This window comes from Stegodyphus dumicola, chromosome 2 (assembly GCF_044657685.1).
Source record: "Stegodyphus dumicola isolate Sdum_Otavi_A_Nest chromosome 2, ASM4465768v1".
Lineage (NCBI taxonomy): Eukaryota > Metazoa > Arthropoda > Arachnida > Araneae > Eresidae > Stegodyphus > Stegodyphus dumicola.
The window spans coordinates 108,677,934-108,695,577 of NC_140769.1; the positions used below are offsets into that span (position 1 = coordinate 108,677,934).

General features: G+C 30.8%; 1 protein-coding gene across 2 annotated transcripts in view; it reads right to left on the bottom strand.

Annotated features, from left to right (window-relative positions):
* Nucleotides 1-28: 28 nt before the first annotated feature.
* LOC118192473 (beta-glucuronidase) overlaps nucleotides 29-17,644 on the bottom strand; it is an 83,934-nt gene continuing 66,318 nt past the window's right edge. For both annotated transcript variants that reach the window (XM_035363461.2, XM_035363460.2), the window contains 2 exons: nucleotides 6,881-7,019; nucleotides 29-408 (listed from right to left, as the gene is read on the bottom strand). In XM_035363461.2, coding sequence (XP_035219352.1) covers nucleotides 233-408; nucleotides 6,881-7,019 — 315 coding nt within the window. In that variant the 3' untranslated portion in view covers nucleotides 29-232. The remainder of the gene's footprint in view (nucleotides 409-6,880; nucleotides 7,020-17,644) is intronic.

Sequence of the window (17,644 nt, forward strand, 5' to 3'; positions counted from 1 at the left end):
TGCTACAGTTATATGAATAAAGAAATCATTTTAAATTAAAACTTTTATTACTGATATTATAATTTACATTTAACAGTTTTAAAATTTAAAGGTATACATCATTGTAAATATATTATAATACATTTTTTATAACAAGCAATTTAATATACAAAATTATCTTTCTTTATATGAAAAATATTCATATAAATTTCATCATTTTACATATAATTTGAAATACAGCAGGTTAAAATCATCATACAGTATTACATTCTACTTTGTTAGAACTGCTCACAGGACAATATGCAATGCTGCCTTCTATGCGTCGGTTCATTAGCTTGTGATACCGACATCGTAGTAGCTTTGCAGAAGCTTTTGGCTGACGTTCTCTAGTAAATATTCCTTTTTTATTTCCAACTACTCTATTGATTTCTGGTATAAAAAAGAAATTAAATTGTAAATACGTAATAATTAGATCAATTTAAAATAGAATTATAAAATCTCTTGTAATATTTAAGCATAGATTTTAAATGCTAATGGAAACTAGATACAGTACAAAATTTGTAATCCGAACATCCATTATCCGGAATGATCTATAATCCGGATCTCAAAGCCACAAACTTTTTTTTTTTTTTTTGTATGCTTAATGCATGCGCGTTTAATGTATAACGGAATAACGTTGCAGAATGCACTGTTCCTTAATCTTCTAATTGGATCCGGCTTATTATTTTTTGCAGCTGTTAGAGCAATTTTATAAAAATTAAGTTTGAACTTTCGATTATTTCAAAAAGAGTTTCCAATTCTGGAGCTGCCAAAGGATCTACAAAGCGAAAGCATGTTTCGATGTCCATCAAACAAAAAGTAAAATTGCTGCAAAAAATGGATAAAGGCGTCTCAAAATTATGCGAGGAGTATGACATTGGAAAGTCAACTTTATATGACATAAGCAAAAAGAAAAAGGAACTTTTTGAATTTTTTTGTGGATTCCGACACCCCACTTGTAATGAATAACAGAAAACGAGTTCGATATGGTAAAAGTGATAATTGAATGGATCAGACAGCGTCGCAGGGAGGACGTGCAATTATCAGGTCCAATGCTAATGGCTCAAGGCAAAATATTTCATGAAGAAATGAACTTAAACACTGAGTGCACATATTCGACAGGTTGGTTAACTAAACTTAAAACTCACCATGGTATAAGACAAAAATTTCAGGTGAAAAAGCTTCAGCTGATACTGAAGCTGCTGAACAATTTGCAGATGAATTCATTGAACTCATTACTAGTGAACAATTATCTCCAGAACAAATTTACAATGCTGATGAAACTGGTCTTTTCTGGCAATATGTACCATGCAATACCTTGGCAACCTCTTCAGAAAAGGCTCCAACTGGTGTGTCAAAGATTCCAAAGCGAGACTAACAATTTTAGTGTGCGCAAATGCTGCAGGAACACACAAGTGCAAACTTTTCGTAATCGGAAAACATGCACGACCTCGAGCATTTAAAGGAGTAACGATTTTTCCCGTTATATATCGTGCAAATAAAAGAGCATGGATGACACAAGCATTGATGAATGATTGGTTTGAAAATCATTTTATACCCGAGGCTTGGCAACATTTGAATTCGGTTGGTTTACCTGATGACTCAAAAATAGTCCTGATTGTTGACAACTGTTTGGCGCATACTTCACTTAAAGTTTTAGTGAAAGATAATGTATCCGTATTATTCTTCCCTCCAAATTGTACGTCTATCATTCAGCCTATGGATATGGGAATAGTGCATGCGCTGAAATGCAAATATAAAGTAGCATTTTTAAAATCTATGTTAAATTTCTTGAACAATGGCAAAACTGTTCAACACTTTTTGAAATTTTTTAAGCATAAAATCTGCTATGTGGAGCATCGCAAGATCATGGGAAGATGTGTCTCCAGATACGTTAAAAAATGCTTGGCATAATTTATGGCCAGCTACCATATTTCATGGCGAGGACGATGAAGATGATAGCCGCGAATTTGAAGGTTTTCGGACATTGCAAACTAAAGGTGAAATTTTCCAGTTATTAGATTTTGCAAAGAAATGTGGAGAAGCGGTAATAAATGAAGATGATATAATAGAAGCTTTTCATTGTGACGACAATGCCCCAATCATCAATTAATTAACGGACGGCAAAATCTGTAGTATGGTTCTAGATCCAGAAAATGCCGCTTCCAATAGTGAAGAAAGTGACGGAGAGGTTATTGAAAATGAAAAAATTTCGATTGACAAGTTAGTCGGTATTATCGACGCAGCAATTACAGTACTTGAACGGTGGAACTTTGTAACTGAACAAGAAATTATGTTTGTTTATAGAATTAAAGAGAAAGTAATAGCACAAGAAACAAAGCAACTTGAACAACTTACATTGAAAGAAATGTTTAATAAAGTAAACACATAAATATTAAGCTTTTTTTTTTTTTTTTTGGTAAATTTTGATACCCTTCAGATCATACTTGCTCTTTATTTCATAAATTACGGTTTCATATTTTTAATTGAATAATTTCTGCATGCCATCTTATCAGATTTAAATTGATGATCTATAATCCAGAATTGTCAAAGTCCCAACGAGTCTGGATTACGAACTTTGTACTGTATTAAAATAATAAATTGATCTGATATGTAAAAAAAAAAAATAATTTTCAGCTATAAATAAATTCACTGTGTTGAGATCATGGAGGTAAGAAAGGAAGGAGTGGCCAACCGGCACTAGAAGTGAAGCACTGCTTCGAAGCTTCGGTCACCAGATGGGGGTGTTCTTTGTTTACATTCAGAAGCTCACTTGACAGTGTTCTGATAGTATTTAAACACACGACAGTTCCATACAAATTGAAAAAGGGACACTTTTGCATAAAAGAAACATCCATAGTGTGATGGATAATAGCAATTTATATAGTTTAGTGACATTTATGCAAAAATCACATCTTGGTTATTTTTCGATAACTAACAACAGCGATTTTGATTATGAATTTGTTTTATAAAATTCTAAGCTGTTAACTACAAAAATATAGATTTTAACAAAAATGTTATGTTTAAAGAGTGAAAAATAAAATTTTTTTAGAAGAGAGGCTTTACTGCCGCTCATTTTAAACTCGTCATTTTAATTTTATATATCTGAAAAATAATCACTTTGGGCTTACATGTTTTACTTATTTGGGTTAATTAAAAATGAAATTACCATCAAATGCTGCAATCCGTCATTCAAATTATATTCATATATATTTTTTATGTAAAACTTTTGGGTGTATGCTAAATTAATGTAAATTACTTTACTCAAAAAATATAGTGAATGCACAGAAATTAAAAGATTTGCACATGCCGGAAATGAAAAATAGAAAATATGTATGGGTATTTATGCATGTGCTTGCAAAAAGCATGTATTTGCCTTTAACATAATACATAAATATTCATTAAATTATTTATAAATGTATTTGAAATGAATTTATTCATTTATAAACAATTGTGAAAGTTACTGTGAAGAAATCTAATTATTAAATGTATCTAATTTATAATGATTATAAATGTTATCTAAATATATAATAACCTTCATATTGAATTGTAAACATAAATTGAAATCCTGTTGACAAATACGTTATAAAACTATTTATTTAAGCAAGAATTGTTCGTACTGGAAAGCAATCTGTTAAAAGGTATTGTAAAGCAAATGCTATGAGATGCACACTTAAGAAAGTAGAGTTTTGGAATATGTATTGTTGAAATTAAGGGTAAAAAAAATCTGATAAGTATAATTAAAAGAATTATTCCCCTTACATTTTATAATAACTGAGTTACAAGTTTTAAAATATACTTAATAAAAAACTTATTTTATTCCCTTTCAGAAATGTTCAGAGAAAGTTAAGTACTATTTAAAGTATTTCGCTAATTTCTAATAATTCTCTAATTTAAAATGAACCGAATAGAGCATTAATTATAAATTGACTTATATTTTTCGATTTAAAAGATGCCTCAGAAGCCAAAAAATCATGTCATATTTAAGAAAGTATTTTAGGAAGAAGCTTTATAAATAGAAAAGAAATAATGCATAATTTTAATATTAATAATACAATAAACTTTGATCTTAATTTTTGTACCTTAACAGAATAAAATAGAATTACCTTAATTTTTTTTTCTAATGTAATTAACAAAAACTTGTGAAAATATTTCATTCAAATTAAACCATTCTGAGTAAACTGTTCTGTGAAAAGAATAGCATTTAATTCCGTTCAGAATGAAATGTTGTTTAAAAATATGTTGTTTTCATATACTTAGGACTCTGAAGTATTGTAGAAAAAGAAAATATATACATTTATATGTATATTTACGACGTAATTACAAAATATTTAAATCGGATCGCGTCAAAACCCATTGAACTTAATGGTAAATGACCCAATGTTTTAGTCACCACTTAGGGATCGCCAGTGCTTCAGAGCAGGGTACGGAAGAAACCTGTTTAGGGCCACTCCATCTTGCTTCCTACCTCCATGGTTGAGATGCAGATAATTATTAACAGGGGAAATATTTCATTTTCATTATTCCTGTCCCCCCCCACACATTTGAACATAAAAATCTGAGCACACTGAAAAAAAGCATAAAACTTTATACTTAAATGCAAAATTGTTGTGAAATTTATGTAAAATGTATAAATGAAATGAGACTAAATAAGGATAACATGCACGAGAACAGTATTTTGTATTACTTTTTGGTGGCCATGGATGAGTTTTGTTTTGATAGCCTTAAACATGATTGACTGATGAATGATTATACAATGTAATGCATTTAGTCACTTAAGGAAAGAAGGATTGACTTACTAAAATAAATGCTTCAGAAAAAATATATAATATTTTGCTAGAAAATTCCATTCATTTTTAGAAGGAAAATGTAGATGTGATTGCAATATTTCTATTAGGCAGAAAGTAAAAATGTCAAAATGGCCATCTTCAAAGAAACAAAACTTATTCCTTGCATATGCATTGCAGCTTTTTCATTAACTTGTATTATGTTTTAAGGACATAAATATATTACTGAAAAAATGTACTCAGAATAGCATTTTGAATTTCTCACAAACCTAGTCTTATACAGTACAAATTTTGAAATCCGGACGTCCATTATCCAGAATGATCTAAAATCTGGACCTCAAAACACCAACAGCGTGTTTTCTCCTTGGCTTTACGCATGTGCATATGATTCCCCCTTCTGCGCATAATAAAACATCTGGAGAATCCCGATTCTTAATTTCACTTTGACACTAAATTAAATACCTTGTTATTGAAGAAACAATCATTTTAGCATAAATTTGTACGATCAGCAATTTGGCTCTGTTGCTGCATATCTACTTGGCAAACATCTCAAACCGAAACATTTCACATAGATACATCTTTGATCTGACACCAACCTGGCGAATAATTATTTATTATACTTTCCTTTCATCGCCGCATGTTTATCAAAACATGACAACTTGAGTAATGACTCATGTAGCGATACCTAAACAATTTTTTTATCTTAGTAACTGAATAATAAAGGAGTATGGTAACCTTTTATGTTGACATTACACATTTATAAAAAATGTTGACGAGGAAAAATTTACCAAAAATTTCTTTCCATATGCTAAAAATAGATTTTGTTGATGATACTCATAGACCCAAAGATTACATTTAGGGCTATTTGAATTAAGAATAACTGATTTGTTATTCACATAAACCCAGCGCCAGGGCTCGTATGGCCGCACTGAGTCGCAGAATTTAGGACCCACAGAGACTGCACAGGCGGTAAGATATCTAGCACCGGCCCTCAATAAGACTTAAGTATATGTGGGAATTTATTTATTCAGAACTCTGATAAGCCTTAAGCATGTGTAAGAAATAGACATAAGTATAATAAATAACTAAACTAATACAATTCAGGCTTACTTGTCTCTGCGCGATAGAAGCAAGATAAATTTTAACGGAACAACTTGTTGTTAGTCGCCAAGCTCATGATGCATAGCCAAATATGTATAGTGAGGGATAGTTAAATTTGATGATGATAGCCGCTAATTTGAAAGGTTTTTGGATAATGCAAAACAAAGGCCCTTTCTTATTTGGTGATTCTTTTTTGATGCCAAGATTGGCGCCAGGAAGGCTGAACAAAATTTGTCGCCAATCAAAGGGCCACCCAATTCTACACTAGAGCCAAAAGACGTTTTTCATTGTGATGATAATGCTTCTCAATCACCAATTAATTAATGAATGGCAAAATCTGTAGTATGGTTCTAGATCCAGAAAATACCGCTACCGATAGTGAAGAAAGTGACAGAGAAGTTACTCAAAACAAGAAAATTTCGACTAACAAGTTAGTCGGAATTCTCGAAACAGCAATTACAGGACTTCAAGAATCTAACTAAACAAGAGATTATGTCTGTCTACAGAATTAAAGAGATTATGTCTGTCTACAGAATTAAAGAGAAAGTATTGGCACAAAAAACAAAGCAACTTAAACAACTTACATTGAAAGAAATGTTTAATAAGGTAAACAAATAAATATTAAGCTTTTTTTTTTTTTTTTTTGTGTAAATTTTGATACCCTTTAAATCACAAATCATTATTTCATAAATCATGATTTAATATTTTATATTTTCTACATGCTATCTTACTAGATTTAAACTGATGATCTAATATCCGGAATTGCCAAAGTCCTGACGAGTCCAGATTTCGAACTTTGTACCGTATTTGATTTTCCAGAACTGTTTAATAAAGTTAAAATGTATCTCCTATTGTAACCAATGTAGACTATTAAATATAAAAATCATATAAAAGGTTTATTGTAAGTGATAATTATGTGATACTGAATAATTTGTAAAATAAGTCCAACTTAAAAAAAAAAAAAAGATATTTACGTTGTAATGTTAGGAAATCGGCAAAATTCCATATATGTTCTCCAATAAAAAAGCCTTTCTTCTTCAAAATATCAAAAGCTTTATGGTGATGCATCATCATTTCTGTTTGATAATCTTCTGTGAAAATGAAAGGAGGATCCTGAAATAAATGTTATAAAATATATAATTTGAACCTCCCATTACAGTTATATTTCAAAATAAAGTGAAAAATAATTATATTTTGATTATTTTTGTGGCAAAAATTAAATATGCTGCATAAAAATCTCATAATAAATAATTACATGATTAGCAATTTGTTGTTATTCAAACATTTCCTGTCTAGAATAAGAAAATATATAAAAAGGCAAAAATTTGGAAACTGGGTCTAGAGTTCCAAGTTCTTATGAGTTCCCCCCTCCCAATGGCGGGCATATGTCATCATAGATTTTGCCTGCTACTAAGATCAGAAGTGTTGGTCACATTATTATGGTGGCACCTAATATATGGGCTTCCTATGAAGAGATGGACAGTTACAACCATGCCTTCTCCAGGATTTGAACTCGGATCCTTTGGTATCACAATCGGCTCACCTAACCACTGTACCACCCGAGCAGCTAATTCTTATAATGCTAAAATACAATCATTATTGCCATTTTGAAATATTTTAGCTAAAGACTTAAAAGCTTTGCAGCCGATACAGAAATCAATATTCCGTATGTCCTTCAGTTTAACCAGCAGTCTGTTCTACACATCTTCCACACTGAAAAATCAACAATTCTTAATTGGATAAGGTAGTTCAGGGAATAAATCACGTTATGAGTTTAGAAGACTATGGAATGTTTGACATTATAGGAGACTGGAAACAAGGAGCGATGTTTGAGCAGACTCATTATTATACACTACTCAAAACAATTAGAGGTTATTATGATTTTGGGCATAAACTGCAGATCAGGAAATCTTTTGGTGACTGATATATGATGCATAGGTGTTGTAAGATATGAAAAAAGAAGCAATGAACAATGAATAATCAAATTTTATTGATAGTATTTGTTGGTAAACAAAAAATGCCCAATTTGTACATATACAAGCAAACAAAAAGTGTAATTTCGCAAATACAAATGAGTTTCACAAGAGGTATGGTTTTCCCTGATTGAAAGCGATGTTGCATATCTACGAGGTATGCAATCGATGAGGTTATCAATGAGGGATGAGGATATTCTCTTCTACTGCAATAGAAGAGAGCTTTCAAACTGTGGAATTGTTTCTGGGGGTGAAAAGTGACTAGCAACCCATCTCCCTAGAATGTCCCAAATATGTTTTATTGGGTTCATATCTCGGAAAAATGCTGACCAATCCATCCAGCAGATTCCTTTGTCGAAAAGGAAATTGTCCTCTAGCTGAGTATGGAATGGCCTGGCATTATCATCCATGAGAATGAATTCATCCCTGACTACTACAGCATACAGGACCACAATAGGTCTGAGGATCTCATCCATATATCACCGAGCCATTAGTTCTTCATTCCTGATAATGGTCAGGTTGGAGTGGCCATTGATAGAAATTCTAGCCATCACTTCATATCCACCAAATCAGACACTTTCATGCACAAACGCAGGAGTATTCAATGTACCAAGTTCTCTCCGCTAAAGTCTGACTCTTGTGTGAAGAGCATGTTGCTGTACTCATGTCATGCCCATCTGAGATGCTTTTGTGCCCGCCTTTTATGGGCAGCATGGTAGTTCTGTGTCAACGAAACACAAACCATAGGTCTGCAAGCATACAAATTCACATGGTAGAATTGGTTTCAAACTTTTAAAATCAAAACTCTGGTACCAGTAGCCCTCTGAAGGTGCTGCTGCAAAAAAGCGGCATTCGTAGTGCAGTTTCTTCTGGCCATTAGTATTAAATACCAATCCTCATTTGAAGCATAGAACCTTGCCCCGATCTTCGGCAAACATTTTCAGTTCCCCCCAAACCGAATCCATAGTCTAGAAATGACACTTTAAACAACTCCCAACACTTTCGCTACAACAGATTGCATTTGACCCACCTCTAAACGACTGGTGGCCCTCCAGGCTAACGACTGAGCTAAGTCATTTCACTGAGACATTGTATTCCCTGTTATGAAACATTCAATGCCTCTCAATTGTTTTTAATCTCCTCCTACAGAGGAATGCTGCAGGTCCTTTTTCTCTGCATAGCTGAAACATGTAATTTTTATGTCACAGACAAAATTTGCATATTCCCAACTTTATAAACATTATAATTTTCCTTTTTAACCTCTTCTATCATGTCTTTGTTAAAACAGTTGTTGATTATATGGTTATTTCATACTGCATTCACAGTATCCCTTAATTGTTTTGAGCAGTGTATAATAGTACAACAGAATTCTGATATTCCAAATTTTGTTAAAATGTTAATGTAAAAATTCTAATTTTTTCCACATAAATAACTAACAATATATAACCATGCTTTAAGAATTATTTAATCAAGATTTATAGAATAGTAAAACTATAACAACAAAAAGAAGATACATTTTGTTGAGGAAGTGAAAGATTTAAGAATAATATCTATGTAATGTTTTTACTTTATGACCAATATATATTGCTTGGACTCAAAGAATATAATTTATTGATTCTGTATAAATCATCAATTATTCAAGATTGGATTATCATGTTTTTCTAGGAGCTATCCCAAAGGTGTTCTTAAAAAAATTAAAAAGATTTTAAGAAGATATTCAAAAAGATATTCCTTTTTTTAAAAAAAGAAGTATGATTTATGAAATGTGACATTCTTTTTGTTCGGCTCTGAAATTTCTCATCAAAGAATTTCATACATGAATTACAGAAGGGGAAAAAATTGATAAAGTAAAATACTGCAATAACATAAACTATTTTAATGATGCACGCTAATGAATCATCAATCAGAAAAATTAGCAAAGCAGTTAGTTGAATCTTAATGAAGGAAAGTTTTTACAGCACTAATGCACAAAAAAATGCTTGAACATACTACTAAATACAACTTCAAGAGATAAAGGAATGCTTTTTGAAAAATCAAAAGAGAGAGCATTTTTACCTGCGAAAGAGCATTAAGTAAGCTGATCATAATGTAAATGACTGAAATATGCCATGTCACCAGTGAATGAAAAAAATGCATTTTTAAACAGTCCGAAGAAAGTTCTGTTTGTAAAAAAAATACATACCAAAAAGGATATGCATTTTACAATGTTTTTCTGCATAGAGAATGATCCTGAAAAACTGAAAGGAGTGATAAAACAAAAATAAGTTTTTTTTTTTTTTTGACAGATGGGAAGCAGTTTGTTTGTGATTATTAAAACCATGTATATAATCAAAAATGCATAAAGAAAACCATTAAAGATGGTGAGCCCAATTTTCCATGCTGATGAAAAACTAGATTGAATGAAACAAAATTGATGTCCTGTCGTAGCTCTTCCTAGTCATTGGATTTAAATTTCACTGAGAACATACGAGATAAACTAAGAGATTTTTTAAAAAATTGAGGGAATATTCTAGAATTATTCAAGATGCACAGAATTCTATTCCTGCTGAAATATGTTCAGAAATTAGTCAAATCTATGCCAGAGATTTTGAAACTAAAATATTAATAAAGGATTTAAAAATTTAATAACGAACAAAGTTTTTTTGTTCTCAACAGCAAAGTGTTTCTGTTTCTTGTCCAATGAATTTTTAGGTTGTTCAGAAAAAAAATTATGACATAGATAACAACCTAAAACTTAGTGATGACACTTACAGAATCAATAAATTATATTGGAGTGAAAACAATACACATTAACTATTAATGTTAAAAACAAGCAACTTAATTCATTCTTAAATTTGTAAAAAAAAAAATAAAAAAAAAAAAAAAAAAAAATTGAAAGGTGTTTCTTTCTCTTTTTTTTACCATAACTACATTATATTTTTAGTACAATTATATACAAAGTAATATTACTCAGTAAGAAGAGAATATTATAGTTACTCAGTAAGAAAAGAATATTATAGTTAAGGAAAGGAAAGGGGACAAATGAGATGGAAATATTTTAAAGCAGTTCAGAGCCCTTCAGTAAAAATATTCTAAACGAAACAAAACTTAAGTACATAACGAAGTACATTGTTCACTAAAATCTTAGCAGTAAAATTTTCCCTTTAATCATTATACTTATTCTGTATTATGTTTCACAGATATGAAATTGGATTATTATCACTACTAGCAGTTAAGGTGGTAAAACTGAAAATTTGTATCCCTTAATATTTTTGGCCTATTCTTTATCATGTTTTCCATTTTTGATGACAGAAAAATCTCTATAAGTACTATTTTAATTATCTAGTCAAAACCTATACAAACAAGCTTACTTGTTGTGCAGGATGTAAACAAACCAACTTTCATTCATTATATCAAGTTGGAACTCAGTATCTGAAAATTTACGGTCAAATAAATTCTTTACACATGCAAATCACAAAAATTAAAAATTAATTTTAAAAGAGTGGAATATATATCAAAAGGATAAATTTATTTAAAATAACCAATTTTGCAGAGATTCATGAAAACATATTTACTGTAAAATGAGAGCTCTTAACAGCACACAAAAAATGCTAAATAACTTCTATAATAAAATTAATTTGCTTTTTCAATCAAAGTATGTTATATTATATGTACAGTGTATTTTTGTTAAAACATTTATTTATAAATTTAGATGAAAAAAGTTACTGTTAAATTTATCATGCTGAATTTTCTAAAGACAGAAATTTTGTTTGTTTACATCAAAAAATGAGCACAGATTACAGACATTTGTGGATTAAGCAACTGCAGATTACTGGAATTCTGTATTACAACTTCAAATCTCAGATTCAAGATGAAAGATGCCCTTCATTTAAAAAAAAAGCATGACCTTGTTTTGTTGTGATCTTTATGCTTGCAAAGAAAATTTGTCTATTCTCCCCTACTAATATTTTGATCTCAGACTACACATCTATTATATCAATTAACATTTTGTATGAAATAAGCTGCTTGTTGACTTGAAGTTTTTGCTTCTTGCTGTTCAGTCATCAGTTATGTAATAACAGATATCAGCTGCCTAAAATCAAAGAATTTTAGTCCAACTTCTTTCCATAAACAAGCAAAAATTTAAACAAAGCACGTTCAGATTAATTAACAATTATTGCTATTAGTTTTCACTTGGCAGATTCTCAGAGATGGGTTGAAAAAATTAAGCTTAAAACTTTCTACAAGCATTATGTATGCAAAGATTGTATATAAATTTATAATGACACCAAAAAGATTTCCATTTTTTTCAATCAACTGTATAGATTCTAATGAATAATGCAACACAATTATGGTAATGTAATACCTTAAAGTTAAGCAATAGGTGGGACTGACAGAAATGATGTAACTTTGCATATTAACACATACAAATTTAGCTAAATAGGACCAAAAGCTAAAAATATGCTTAAATAGAAGAAAAGTATGTAATAGAGAATGTAGTTTTCATGCATTAATAATAATTATAGTGGTTAGTGATGGTGACGTACCGAAGGGATCAAGTTCAAATCACAGAGAAGATGGATATTTGTAAATACATAGCGTCTTTGTCACATTCAAAATATATGGTGATCTGAAAGGCCTTTTGAGTGGTTTGGTGGTAAGGGAAGAGGGGGTGGGAGACCCGTCTCTCAAGATGCTTTCCTTGAAAATTGGGGAGAATGGGCTTATACTGTCATCTATATAATGCTCAAGACTTATGCCATAAAAATTGGAGAGAACTGGGCTTATACTGTCATCTATATATGCTCAAGACTTATGCCAATGACAAGGTGCAGTATTGTGCTCCACACCATGATAAAATTTGTGGGATTGTTCTGATTAGGTCAGACAAGTGAGATTAGCCGAAAACAACAGAAAAATAATTTTGCTACATAAAATAGAATTATTTTGATATCGATGACTTCATAAAATTTAATGAATTCATCTGATGGCTGAGTGACTTTTTTAGAGACATAAAATTTCTAAATAGAAAGTTAATAATTTTATTCCTTTCTTTATAGGTAGAAAATGTTCCTCATTTGAGCCTATGTTTCCCAAAATTTTTAATCCTATTTTGACTGAACCCATACGTTCTGTCAGGCTTGCAACTGTCATATGCTTTTCTGATGGCTCTGAAAACTTTTTCATCAGTACTGATTTACTCAAGCATCTCTGTAAACTCACTGATTGTGAGATCTTTGATGCATAAGCTTACTGACATCATCACTGCCACATTTCAAATCTAATTGCCTAGCAAAACTGACAACTTTTCCTATTACATGAGTGACTTTATCAATCTGTGGCATTGTTTTCATCTTGGTTTTAAAAACAAATAGACAGATTTTCTTCCAGACACCATTAAAGTTTTTCTGGGGAAAAATGTCATCCTAATTTCTCATGGCATCTAAAACACTGAACTGTGTCCAAGAGTCTTTCACAGACTGCTGACTGTTTTGCCTTATTGAATTATCCAATTGTGCAAACAACAGTCTCATGTAATAAGTCTGGAATGTTTGATGATTTCTTGGTTCATCAGTTGAAGCCAGCTGCTTGTGTTTGCATGAAGAAAAAAAAAAAAAAAAAAAAGAACTTTTAAATGTGCATTGAAATCAGTTAACTCTTTCACAGCGATGTTGCCCATCGGGATGTCGCACAAACACCTACATCCATTTTCTACCTGGTGCTTCACCCCATTATGTTAGTGCATAGCTCAGTGGTTTGGGAAGTGCCAATCATTCTTTTGAAGCAACCAAAGTAGCTCTCTTATTTAAATGCACTTTCTCTCTCCTTTATTTAGTGTCAACTAGAAGTAATCACTTTACTTAAGTATGTTATCATTAATGCTGTAGCAGTTTACTATTACTAATGCAGGTAAAGAAATCTATTCCAACAGAAATTCGTATACACAAGACACTTCAGATGTTTGAGGGGAACAGATTGTGCCCTTTCTCGATGCAAAAGAGTTAAACGGGCGGAAGGGAGACAGGTGCATTTGAGAATAAGAAGAATCACTTTTAGCAGAATTTATTTAGACTGGCAATAACATTCAATTTCAGTATAATGTGATGATCAAACACACAACAAAAACAAAAGCTATTACCAAGCTTTAGAATTTGATTTTCAAATCACTGGCAAGTCAGCTTTAGAAAATTTTTTTTTTTTTTTTTTTTTTTTTTTTTTTGTGTGTGTGTGTGTGTGTGTGTGTGCACATGTACATATTTTTGCTTTAGAATTATTATTTATTTCAGAGTGATAAATTAAAAGAGTTTTTAACTTGCAGTCACTAGCATATTCACTACAATCATCACCATCAACCAATCTTTGAAAACCTTAAAACCTGGAAAGTTGTCCCCCCCCCCCTCAATGCACTATAGAACTTTCTTAAGGCATCTTCTTCCAAAGCAAGCCGTTCTTATCCACGTTAATTATGGCTTAACTCTTATAGCCATTTTTCTTTATCATAGCCTAAGTATTTTAGGTTCGTTTGATTTATTTGATTATGGGAAAGCATTTGAGGACTACCTGCCTAAGGGAAGGGATGCTTTTATGGTGGCCTTTCTAAGAGAAACTGGCTCATATACATGTAAGACATGGGAAAAACCACAAAAACACCCATGCAGCCAGCCCATTCACCAGGATTCAAACTACCAGTGTTCAGCAACTTTCTGAACTACCACTCGGCTGCTAGTGGGCCCTTAGTGTCTCAAGAAAAGAATAAGTAGCTTCTTTATCAGCATTTGCTGCATTTCCCTACCTTGTGATGCTATGCCAATTACAATAGTTTTTTTTTTTTTTTTTTTTTTTTAAATAAACTGAACCATCCATTACTAGCTACAAAGTTTTCATTTTTGGCTGTCTCTGCAGCTTCTTTTTAACAACTTGAAATCAGCGTAACTTGATAATACACAATGTTCTGATAAGTTAAACTATTCTTCACTCTTACTTGATTATCATACCATAATTTCAGAGTTAGTTCCATTTCTTCAGTAATACAGTGACACTTATAATTATGCTTCAGTTTAGAGACTGCACATTTTTCACAGCTATGAGAATTATTTTTTTATCTTTCAAGATTGCTCTTAAGAGTGGATTTTGCTAGCTTATATTTCTTTGCTAATTTACAAATTTTTATTCTGCCATTAAAATCTTTATTAACATTAAGTTTACATTCTAAGTTAATATTTTCCTTTTCTTGCTAGCTGCAAAAGAATAACCATTTTTTTGCTTAAAATATTATTAATTTTTTCAACATTATAATAAATGTAACACACAATCCTAAGTTTCTTCCAGTATGCAATCCTATTTTAAAGAGAACAGTCCTTGAATCAGCAAAAAGGTTGTAATATGAATCAACACCGAAGCAGAAAATTTAAAATGCAGAAGTATTATTTACTAAGTAACAAAACAAAATGAGAAATTTGCACCATTTGCCTCAAATCGGAAATTGGTTCATTTGCAATTAAGATATTTTCTCTTAAAGATAACAAATCCAGCTTGATTGACATTTTTGCAGCAATTATCTCCAGAACAAAAGTACAACAATTGAAATTTTGTACAACTATGCATCAAATATGTCTATACTTGTTACTTAAATACAACACTAGCTTTCAACATTATGATGTGGTGGGTAGTGAAGGTTAAAGCAGAAGGAGAAAATAGAAACTGGATAACTCGTTTTGAATTAGAAGGGGTATTGCAGTATTTCCATCTTTACATTAAAAGAATGTGTAGATTTAAAATCATTATTCTGGATTATAAAAGACTTGAATAATGCATATAGCAATTAGATTATAATCTTAACATAAAAACTAAAAATATTTAATCCACACACACCCCCCCCAAAAAAAAAAAAAAAAAAAAAAAAAAAAAACTGAAAACTTTTTAAAAAATTAAAAATCATTTTTCATAATTTGAAAACATAAATAGTACATACACGTACTTAAAATACCAAATCATATGGAAAGAAAATTTTATGCAAATATAAAATGATAAAATATACTTTTTCAGAAATTATTCTTGGAAAAAATTACTTCATGACGGCAAAAACTGTCATTTTTTAACACAAAAATATAGAATTGTCAAAAATTTTCCCTGCAATCAGTTCATACTGAAGTCCCGAAACAAAGTCAACAAATATCAGAAGTGCATTCTGTGGCAAAAGATAGGTAAAAAATGGCTTACAAACATATAGCAGAAAATGCAGAGTTTTCAATTTACAAGACATTTAATATCAATGACCAAGATGCAATGGCCCGCCTCTAGAAGAGTGCTGCAAATTCACTGGATAATTTCCTCAATACTCTGCAGAGTCTGGAAAAAAGGACTTGGACCTTTAAGAAACACCAGAGTTCGTCCCAAAAACTCAGATTTTCAATGAAAAGGAAATCCGTAAATACCAATTAAGGAGCACTGAAGATCTGACACCGACTTTCCAATGCCCTTAATTTGTAATTTATGCAATCCTGTTGTATGATCATTACACATTTTTGCTTATTGTTGGCCATAGAATTCACTTCTGACATATGATAACTTTATTCTGTAACTTCATATTTATTATGCTTAATATAACTGGTATTTATGCATTAATGTAATATTACACACGTTTTATATAATTGAATATCATAATTGTTTATTTTTTTAGACGTCATATCATGCTAATGGATGCTTATTTTATGTATGTAATATATTAAGATATAAACTAGGGGTCAAACTGCAACCTACCAACTTTTCAGTCTATTTCTTAAAGTAATTTAGCTTCTTTGTACAACTCAGAAACATGACTGGTTTAATATCTTTAATGAAACTGCAGATTTTAATAAAATTATTTCAGTTTTTGACCAAGATAAAATGCACTGATGCAATAAATACTATTTAATCTCTAATATCCATAAAATTCAATTTTAAATGAATTATAAATCAATTACAGTAAAAACCCAACCATCCAGAAATCTCGAGGGATGCCAAATTCTGTATACATGGAAATTCCAAATAGTTGAGCACATAAAAAACGGAATTCACGTTAGAAAGGAAAAATCAATGGAAAAAATTTCCACTATTAAATTATAAAAACCTATCTTATTTGTTATCAGCTTGAATATCAAAAGCCTACATTTTAAATCCATTTCAGTTAAAGCCAGTGTATTTTGATAATTATGATAAACCTACATTGCTTATCATAATTTTTAATGTTACATCATTATTGTTCATCCTTTTCAAAGTCCGGTTTTTTTTTTTTTTTTTTTTTTTCGACTACTGAAGGGAATGTATAATATTGCAGAACAACAATCAAACAGATGAAATCAGGACTGTAACTTCAAAAATATTTTACTTCATGCAGTCCCAAATAATAATAACTTTTTCAAAATGTAAAGAAAAATAGAATTTACATCCTTCTTTACAAAAATAAAGCTGGCTTATCGAGAATACATCGACTAAACATTATAGAAAAACAAACTTCTTATGATTGTGTTGTAAGGCTACGCTTATCCATTATTGCTGCTAAATCACACTACTAGGCAACAATACTGTACTAATAGCATTATGTGTTCTATTATGGTATTACAAATCCCTCATTTACTGAATTTTTCAGGGAAATAATTTTTCTTCTAAAATTCTTAAATATTCTGGTTATTTAGCGTTTTGGTTTAGCTGAATGTTGAATATTTGGGCATTTACTGTAATATATATAATATTCAAAACTAAGGCATAATCTAAATTAATAATCATCATTAGCACATGAGAAAAACC